Source organism: Melitaea cinxia, chromosome 16 (assembly GCF_905220565.1).
Source record: "Melitaea cinxia chromosome 16, ilMelCinx1.1, whole genome shotgun sequence".
NCBI lineage: Eukaryota > Metazoa > Arthropoda > Insecta > Lepidoptera > Nymphalidae > Melitaea > Melitaea cinxia.
In genome coordinates, this window is record NC_059409.1 from 11,541,076 (window position 1) to 11,552,355 (window position 11,280).

General features: G+C 34.9%; 1 protein-coding gene across 1 annotated transcript; it reads left to right on the plus strand.

Moving 5' to 3' along the window:
• The first annotated feature begins 238 nt into the window (after positions 1–238).
• LOC123660824 lies at positions 239–2,458 on the plus strand. Its single transcript, XM_045595855.1, has 4 exons — positions 239–424; positions 722–892; positions 1,377–1,539; positions 2,120–2,458. The coding sequence occupies exons 1-4, from the start codon at positions 338–340 to the stop codon at positions 2,251–2,253; spliced, it is 555 nt and encodes a 184-aa protein (XP_045451811.1). The 5' UTR covers positions 239–337; the 3' UTR covers positions 2,254–2,458.
• Positions 2,459–11,280: the final 8,822 nt, after the last annotated feature.

Below are 11,280 nucleotides of genomic sequence, written 5' to 3' on the forward strand. Positions count from 1 at the left end.
TGTACGTAATTGTATTAGTTGAATTTGAGCTGGTTTTGCACGCCTTTGTTTTTGTTGTGAGTCTCTGTACTATCTGTACTTCCCTAGATTGAACTACCATGAAATCACAAATAAATAAAATAAAAACAAAAATTTTAACTAGTTGTTTATTTCAGTGGGTTTTTATTGATACAAATTCCGTGTTTTTCATCATACGCCTATAAAAGCGAGCGTACTGATAAGTATATCTATGTAAACGAAGTTTGTATCAGCTCTCGGCCAGACGTGACGTTATTATATGTTAATATCCCAACTAGTCATAATTTATTTTTTAATGTAACGGAAAATTTATTAAAAAATGAAGTGTGAAATTCCTGAATATGCAAGATGCTGCTGCTGTTTTCCATTAAGATATGGACTGCTTGTGTGGGCTTATACGAAACTGGTAAGAAATGATCAATCACTATATGTAGTCCCTGTTTTACTTATGTAATTTAGATCATATTTTTTTTTTAATATTAATACAATTATAAAGAAAACATCAGGGCAAATTACAAAAGTTTTTTGCGTGTTTTTATTATATTTTAAAGATATTATAAGATATATAAGATGGGTATACATAGAATTAAAAACGGTATTATATTTTAGTATCATTAACAAAACGAAAATTAACGTGATCGTATAGTTAATAGATAATATATTGAGTAAAATATTTATATTTATATTTGATTTATTGTTGCAGGTTTTAATCGGAATAATATTATTTCAATATTTTGACTTAATAATTACAGCAATTGCTTCGGAACGAATTAGTAGCCACAATGTAGCTCTATTTGTACTTATATTTATAATAACAATATTCTATTGCGTAGATTTTGTTTTTCATATTATTTTCATCATAAGTGCCCATAAGGTGAGAATATGTTTATTTATTTTTTAACTTGACACATGAACTAGCCTGATATTAGCATTTGTCTTACAAATATACAATTTCAAACTGAAAGAGTTTCAAAATTAATTCCGTAAATATATAAGTTTTGTAGTTAGTTAAATGTGTCAGACAAAATGACATTATCATTTGCTAAATTATATTTAAGGTCAAACTCATTTATCTCGGACGTTTTTTATTCAAAAATTGTAACATGTTATCAAAATACTTTTGAAAGTTCTTGTAAATGTTAGTAATTACTTTTGTTTGTTATCCATAACTATTATCTTTGTCTTCACTAGATGAGCGGCATCTATTTAAGTTTTAAACTACTAAGCATAAAATAAAATTAACTAAAACACGATTGACTTTAGGTTTTTGTCGAGATAATTGGATATATTTTGTAATTTATTATTTTATATCGTTAGTTCTCGAAAGTTTTCCACTAAACATAACTTTTAATTTTCAGAAAAGCACTGCAATGATGAAGTTGTTTTATAAGGAAGCTATAGTTGGATTGATATTTTACGTTTTTTGCTTTTTTTACTTCCTCGTGTTTTACCTCACGAAGTTTTCTTTCATGTACCTGTATTTGGAATTGGGGCTTTGGTGTCTATTCGTGTTAGTCATAAGTGAGTTTTTGTAATATTTAATGTGTATACATTAACAATCATTATTGTAGTAAGATTATTTTGGTTTTTCTTGAACCATATGCATTGCTGGTTCAATAGCAGATATTTCTAAAAAAAATAAGTATATCGAACATGTAGTAATACCACAGCGCCATTGAGGACATAATTTACGCTTACTGTATGCGATTAGGTCACAATTAGTGAGCATCAATCGTGATATAATATAATGATTTTTGAGTTACTTATAATATTAGTTTTTTCTTTCATTTTAATGATGATGGTGGGTTAAACAAAACTTATTTATTGCTCTCACACTTTTTTACGCAAAAATGATTATAATACAAAATAATTACAGAATTGCAAAAAGCCAAGTTATATCAGTTGCAACAGGCGGCCTTATCATTAATAAACTATTTTTAATAATTATGTACCTAGATCATGCATGTACATAAATAAATATACAAATATACAAACTCACATAGATAGATACATACGAGTACATACACATCATTTGTACATACACACTCTAGCTGCTGTTATTTTTGTCTAATTACGATTAATAATCAATATTTTATTTCAGTTGCCCATGGTTACCTGATCCTCCTAGTGCGAAGCGAAGTGAGGAAACTTGAAAGAAATTCTAACTTCCAGTTCACAAACACCGCACAGACGGAAGAGCAGAACATGAAAGCCGACGCAGGCGTTATCGCTTGACTTTAGTCTTGTATCTACCGTTAATCCAGAAATGTGCCCTTATGTAAATATAATATTAAGTTATTATTATAGTTATAATATTATTATATTTAAAATATTTTACTTGACTCACTGTTAGATTGTATAAATGGATGCTTAAGATTTTTGGTATTTTGAGTATATTACAAATAAAACGTTGTGAATAAATGATGTTTGTTCATTCTCATTGTGTTTTGTTTTTTTTAGTGCTAGTGTTTGTTTTGTTACAATAAAGATAATTAATTTATATATTAATACGCGAAGCAAAAACTTTGTAATCTTTTTTACGAAAATTGCGCGGACGGAGAAGTATGAAATTTTGCACACTTATAGTTTATATAGAGAAGGAGTTCAGAATGCTAATAATTTAAATTATGCATAAAAATATATTAAATCAATAAAAAAAAACATTACACACACACTACTATGTATTTGACACACAAATTCAAATGATTGTCAAAGTCTGTAGTCAAATTGAAAAATTAAAAAAAAGGTTCTTTATTTTCATTTTTTTTTTCATTTCAATTTTAATTATTGTCGAATTTCGACCACTCGGCGACCACTAGTCATTATAAATATACAAATACATATCATACAATTAAATATCAGTATGTCATTAGAAATTTATTTCATTGAGATTTACCTACCTACCTAGATAGATAAACAAGGAAATGAAATAAGTATCAATAAAAAAAAAAAGAATCAATGAAATAATGTAAATAATAAATGAAGTATATAAGTAATAATGAAATAAGAACGAAATAGGATCTGGTTGATTTAAATTTTTAATAATTTCTAACAAAGTAAATACAAATACTTAAATCTCGCAACAAGCTTTTATGTCACATACATTGTGTATTGACTTCACACGCTGATAAAAAATTTAAAAGAAAAGTTTATTTTATTCTTTTTAGCACATTTAAATCACAGCAGCCTTTCGCGGTCCATTACTGGACATAGACCTCCACAAGTTCACGGCAAAAATGGCGTGAACTCAAGTGTTTTGCCCATAGTCACCACGCTGGGTAGGCGGGTTGGTGACCGCAGGGCTGGGCTGGCTTTGTCGCACCGAAGACGCTGCTGCCCGTCTTTAGATCGAAATTTTAGAATACATTGTTTCCTTTTTAAGACTCTTTTTAATCCTTGTTCTCCTTCGTATCTACGGGACCGCTTTTCTTTCTCTCACGATGATGATTCTCCGTGCAGATCTCTTAAACATTTTCTTCTTCAGATGCCCACCCACCGTACCGATTTTTATTCTTACTCCTATACTGTACACTCCGTTAGACTTTGGAATTCCCTACCATATGAAGTTCGCGATTGCAAAACACTATCGCTATTTAAGTAAAGAGTGAGAAAATTCTACCTTAATCAATCCTAGTCTAAAATCAACTTAATTAAGTGTCCTAATGCGTATTGGAATATATTATCGTATGTATTATATTATGTATCGTATATGTGTATGCGTGTATGTATAAGTATCATATTATTTGTATCTATGTGTGTATACATTATTCTGCATGTGTGCATTTATATATTGTATAATTATGTATTTATTATATATTATATTTTTATTCTCAATATGTTTAGATTGTACACGCTAATTTCTCTACTGTTTTATAAGTTTCCTGTGGCAGGACTACTGGAAGAGATTCCATCATGGGATAAGTAGTGCCTTTGTACCAGCATTGTTTATAAGAGCTATTTCCTTTGGTTATCCTAGTGTACATAAATTGTTAAATAAAAAAAAATAAACAAATATTTAATAACTTAGAACAATAATAAAAATGAAAACAGAAAGTAAAATTAAATAATATATTCACAAAGATTATAAAAAAAAAAAAATACAATTATAAAATATATTCTAATATAAATCGTGACCGTTAATAAACATTTTTATGGTATTTTTACATTTTATCTCACGGCTCCTTAAATAGGGTATAGTAAAAGGTATTTCTAGTATAATTAACATTATAGCAATGACTCTTTTACATGTTTTCATAACATTATCATGATCATTAGTGATATTTGCCTCATTTTCTAGTTTCAAGTAATTTTGATATCGTTCATACATCTAGCACGTCTCCCTAATCTGTTTTCTTCATTTCAATACATATATATATAAAGTTCTAATGCATAAATTAAATATTGTCTTAAAAAGCGTTGTATTACAAAACTTTTGTTGAGGTAGTTACACAAAATTATACTACAATTCATTTTGTTGAGGTAGTTACACAAAATTATACTACAATACATATTCGCGTTATCAGTGATATGAGTGGAGGTAAATCCCCTGGATACGATGGTCTCAGCATCGAGCATCTTAGGCACGCTGGGGTCTGCCTGCCACACGTTCTATCTCAGTTCTATAATCTTTGTCTTTGTCACGGCTACTTACCAGAGGAACTTACTAAAACTATAGTAGTTCCTATTATTAAGAACAGAACTGGGGATGTCTCGGATAGAAATAACTACCGTCCCATCTCACTTGCGAACATTATGGCCAAAGTGCTGGATGGCCTGCTTAATGACATTCTCATGAAACACATAAAGCTGCATGAAGCTCAGTTTGGTTTTCGAAATGGGCTTTCTACTGAAAGTGCTATATTGTGTCTTAAGCAGGCTGTTCAGTACTATACGGATAGGAAAACGCCGATATACGCGTGTTTTCTGGACTTGTCAAAAGCATTTGATACTGTCCTATATGATAAGCTTTGGGGCAAGCTGGGCAATGCGGGTGTACCGGTAGAAGTAGTATCGTTGTTTCAGGAATGGTATCGCTGCCAGCGGAACCAGGCGAGATGGGATGGAGCTCTATCCGAGCCATACGGTATGGAGTGCGGCGTCAGGCAGGGCGGACTGACCTCTCCTTTGTTATTCAACCTGTATATAAATGAACTTATCGGTGAGGTCAGCAGCACTCATACCGGTTGCTATATCGACAACGTATGTGTCAATAATATTAGTTACGCGGACGATATGGTGCTGCTGGGACCAACGGTGGATGCCATTCGCAGGTTATTGAATATTTGTGGATCATATGCGCTGGAGCATGGACTTACATATAACGCTAAAAAAAGCAAAATACTCGTTTTCAAGGGTAAATCTAGTGTATACGTGCCAGTCTGTGTTCCTCCAATTACATTATGCGATGTAGAGCTGCAGCGGGTAAACAGTTTTAGGTATCTAGGGCACATTGTGACGGATAGTTTGACCGACGACGAGGATCTGGAACGTGAGCGTAGGACTCTGGCGGTCCGAGGGAATATGATAGCCCGTAGATTCGCTCGATGCTCCGTTCCAGTAAAAATAACTTTGTTTAAGGCATATTGCCAATCTTTATACGCGAGCAGTCTATGGGTGACTTATACCCGTCGTGCCGCCAGGGTCCTGCGTGTTCAATATAACAACATCTTTAGGATGCTACTGCGGCTGCCTCCACATTGCTCCACGTCGCTTATGTTTGCCGAAGCTCATACGGATGGATATGAGGCACTAATTCGAAAAAAGATTGGGTCATTATTAAGACGGTTGAGAGACAGCAGCAATGGCATCCTCAGGATGATTGCTTCACGCACGGATTGTCCGATCCAACATACGTTGATGTGCGTAGTAATAGGGAAAAAATGACTTCTTGTTCTTTTATATATTTGACATTGCATTGTATGTTTCAAATAATTTCTGTATGTATTAAAAAAATATATTTTCTTGTTGTGTTAATTAATTATTTAATTTAAGAGGTTGACTTATTATTGGCATTACTAAATTATTGACATGAATTTAATTTAATTGGTTATGAATATTGTATATGTGTGTGTACTTTAATATAAATATCCTATGTTATTATTTTCCTATGTTTATTTTTGTTTTCTTTTATTTCTCTGTTTCTTCATTAATTATGTTTGTATAATGCTGTTTGATTGTATGGACTTTGTCTGAAATAAAAAATTATTATTATTATTATATCTTTTTTTTTTGGCGGGTAGAATTGAAACTGTCAAGACGTGTTTTTAACTGCTCCTCAATTATATTATAATTTATAGTGTTAATTTTATATATTTATGCTATAATAACTATTCCTTGCCTTGGTTGACTATTACTTCACACTCTCACTCACTAAACAAAATGGATTCATCAGTTGAACTAGTTTTGAAGACCATGGAGGAGCTCTCTTCTTCAATAAATAGCCGGATGGAAGAGTTCGAAAGGCACATCCCTGCTACTGCACCATCCAACCCCACCGTTAAGACACTTAGTTCGGAGTTCTTCACATTTAAGACATTGGTGTGGAAGGCTTTGAGTGTGCTGAAGGCCCAAGTAGAACTCTTAATACTTGGCCTGGATCGCGTGGAGACACACTCACGCAGAAAAGTTCTACTTCTGCATGGAATCAAGGAGGATCCTAGTGAGGATATAATGAAGAAGACTCTCGAGGTGCTAGTCGATCGTATGAAGCTGACGGGTGTAAACCTAGATTCTTTCGAAGCCTGTCATAGGCTGGGTGCTAAAAAAGACAATGCACGGCCAATTCTAGTGCGTTTTTCTTCTCTACAGCTTCGTGCCAAGGTTTGGAGATCGAAGACCTCATTGAAGGGGACTAAGATTAAGCTTTCTGAGTTCCTCACCAAAGCTCGTCAGGACATATTCGCATCAGCTCGCAATCACTTTGGACTGAGAAAGTGTTGGTCAGCAGATGGTGTTATAATTGTTCTGCTGCCGGATAAATCACGAGCAAAGGTAACATCGACCTCTGAGCTGAAACAATTAATTTCGAAGCATCCTAAAGTTTCCACGTCGCAAGTTAAGGACGATTAGTGTTTATGTGCTTTTACTCATCCTGGTTTGTTTATTTATTTTTGTAATTTGTATAGTTATCGGTTCCATGTGGGTATATTCATCTTTTCTTTCTTTTTTCACTTTTTAACGTATGTAGCCATCAATTAATTATTTAAAAAACTCAATTTATAATTACTACCTGCTACCTATTGTTAATATTGTTATTATATCTCATACGTCAAATGTCAATTCTGTCACTGATGTCAAAACAATTGCGTTCGGATACTCCACATGGAACATGTGCGTATGATAATTTAGTCTACTAATTGTTTTTTTTTTTTTCTTCCTTTTTTGTTTTTTAACTGTATTTATTGCAGTCAACCCATGGGTGAGGATACTGTATTTCAGTCAGTATCAGTGTATTTTAGTTTCAGTATTTCAGTTTTCGGTTTTATACTTTATTATTTTTTATTTTATTTTTTGTATTTTATTTGGGTCTTATTTCATATTTATAAATTATTATTATTTTTTTTTATTTATATCTTTTTTTAAATTATTTTGAGAGAAAATATGATTGAAGATGATTATTTCACTTGTTCTTCGGATGAATTCGAGAGTGCGGAAAATAGTTGCAGCACCTCTATTTCTGATTCCGAAACACTAGCTGACAAATTATCTCATGTTTTTACGAATCAGCGGAATTTCTTATCCTTGGTGCATATCAATGCGCAGAGCATACTTGCTCACTATTCTGATCTTCTCACATCTTTTAGCACTAGCACTGCTGATTGCATACTTGTCTCTGAAACCTGGCTTAAGCCATCCATCCCGTCCACTAGTTGCTCTCTTCCTGGCTACCAACTATTCCGTAATGATCGTACGGATCAGGGTGGCGGAGGCGTGGGAATTTTCCTTCGCAGCGGCATCCCAGCTACTGTAGTTTGTTGCTCATCTTCGCATGTATCAGGGACTCTTGAATATCTTTTTGTAGAAATTATCATCAACCACAGAAAACTCCTATTGGGGGTTCTTTATAGTCCAAATGACAAAGTTAATTACTTTAACAACCTGGAGAATATTCTTGAGAGCTTAGTTCCTAATTATGAGCATATAATTTGCATGGGCGATCTTAACACATGCCTTCTAAAAAATGATAGCAGAGCACAAACATTACTTTCGCTTACCTCTTCTGTTGATCTTCACCTCATACCTATATCTGCTCCTACTCACCACTTCCCTAACTCAAGACCATCCCTTATTGACTTAGCCTTTGCCTCTAACCCCAATCTTGTTTCATCTCATGGACAAATGACATCCCCTTTCTCCTATCATGACCTAATTTTCCTAACATACAAAATACGTCCTCCCAAAATCAGAGACAAAGTTCTCCTTCAGCGGAATTTTAAGCAGATGGATCTGGAACGTTTAAGAGAGGATGTGAGGAACATCGACTGGTCAACTATATACAATGCAAATGACATCAATACCATGGTTGAATCATTAACTGCTGAGCTGATTAAGATCTATGACGTACATGCCCCCATTAGACCAGTACGAATGAAACGGGCGCCAGCCCCATGGTTGTCACCTGTCATTAAAAAGACCATGGCTAAACGTGACAGGGTCAAATCTGCATATAAAAAATTACCGACGGCTGATAATTTGTCTAAATATAAAACTCTACGTAACCTCTGCAACAGGATGTGTAGGGATGCAAAACGTCGCTACATTCATAACTCAGTTCAGAATCGTACCCAAGCGCAAGTTTGGAGATTCTTACGGTCGCTAGGAGTAGGCAAACCCTCTGATGCTTGTCAAAGCTCAGTGGATCCTAATATTTTAAACACTCACTTCACCACTCCACCTCTCACTTTAGACGCCAATGTTAAATCATCCACTCTTTCTATTTTAAATAGTCAGGCTCCTACCGACCTACCTCAATTCTTCTTCAAATCAGTCAATGCAGAAGTGGTAAAGAAGTATGTCCGCTCTATCTCCACCAAGGCCATTGGTAGTGACAATCTCAGTCTTGAGATGATTCTTCCGGTGCTGGAGGACATTGCATCTGTGATCACGCACATAATTAACTTCTCACTGTCATGCAATGTTTTTCCTTCGCTCTGGAAGAAGGCAGTTGTCATTCCACTACCCAAAACCTCAAATCCCTCCTGTCCTGCTCAATATCGTCCTATATCTATCCTTCCCATTTTATCCAAGGTCCTGGAATCTATAGTTCACCAACAACTCTATTCTTACCTTATTTCCAACTCTCTACTATGCCCCTATCAATCCGGTTTCCGTCCTTCCCACAGCACTGTTGGAGCGCTTTTGAATGTGACGGAGGATATTCGGTGGGCTATGGATAGCACCAAGCTCACTGCAATGATTTTGTTAGACTTCAGTAGCGCTTTCAACTCTGTAGACTATGACATACTTCTTGGCACTCTTCGTGCAGTTAACATCTCCCCCACTTGCATTGGCTGGTTTCACTCATATCTTTCGGGACGTCAGCAGTCTGTAACGACTGATTTTAACTCATCGAATTGGTTGACCCTTACTGCTGGTGTCCCACAAGGCGGCGTACTTTCCCCGTTACTTTTTTCTATATTTATTAATAACATCTCCAGTGCTATTTCTTCTCCCTTCCACCTGTATGCAGACGATTTACAAATATACCGTCACTTTGGACTGGCTGAGTTGCATGAGACTATCAATCTCCTTAACAAGGACCTAGCTGCAATCTGTCAATGGGCCAATTCGTTTGGACTTATTATAAATCCAGCAAAATCTCAAGCAATAATTATCGGTAGCAGCCGTTTGAGAAACCGTATTGCCTGGGAAACAGTACCTCCAGTCTTGTACTGTGGCACACCGATACCATACTGCGACAAAGTTAGAAACCTAGGCTTGATTTTGGACAAAAACTTATCGTGGATAGCTCATGTCAACGAAGTCAGCCGAAGGATGCACTACACCTTCCACTCTCTTAAGCGTCTCCAATATTTTCTTCCCTTTCAAACCAAAATTCTGCTTGCGCAATCCCTTCTTTTACCTATCCTCGATTATGCAGATGTGTGCTATTTAGATGTGACAAAGGAGCTACTTAATAAATTAGAGCGTCTACAAAATCTTGCGATACGCTTCATCTTTGGTTTACGTAAATACGATCACATCACCCAATTTCGCACTCAACTTAAGTGGCTCCCAATCCAACTTCGCCGTGATATGCACATCCTTTCTTTTCTCTATAACATACTCCATGACCAAAATGCTCCCTCCTACCTTCGGTCCCGTTTCCTTCTTTCTCCTACCCCAACACGATCTAGAAGGTCTTGCATCACATCGATGCTCGAAGTCCCCAGACATAACACCAACTTCCTCCTCAATTCATTCACAATACGCGCTGCAAAACTTTGGAACCATCTACCGAGAGTGATCCAAGACAGCACTTCAATTTATGTTTTCAAGGACAGGCTAAGGAAACATCTTCTCTCCGAAGCTATGAATCTCTCATAATTGTTGTACTCTCAATATATGTATGTATGTATGTATGTATGTATGTATGTATGTATGTATGTATGTATGTATGTATGTATGTATGTGTATGTATGTATTTATGTATGTGTATGTATGTATATGTGTATGTATTTATGTATGTATATGTGTAGATATGTATGTGGGCATGTACGCATGCATATGTGCATGTAACTGTGTAAGTATTTAAGTATATATGTATTTTATATCACAAATGCGCTTATGAGTCCCGCGATAACATTTTCTCTCACCACCATGGGTAGACTGGTAGAGATCTCTTACAGAGATAAGTTCGCCCTTGCCAACATTTTTTGTAAACTTGTAATTATGATTTTTTTTTAAAGTGCAATAAAGAATATATATATATATTATTGTTATAGGATTGTATTTAAGATCAATAGTACTAGAGTTGCTACTTCAACCTATCTTGTTGTGACATGTGACTGAATTGAGCGCAAGTTTCACTACGTTGTCCATCTGGTACTTGATCAACATTACTTAGTTTGTTTTAAGCCTCTTGGTTTTTGTTGTTGCTCTCTAACAGTATTTAACTAAAAATGGAATAACCAGAAAATAATAAACAAAAAATGGTTTGATTGGCACCTTATGTCCACTTTCCTGCTAACCGTCAAAGAATAATAAACAACTTTGTTTACTATTATCTCCGCGGGATTTTTGTTGACAAGTATTCCGTTTCCT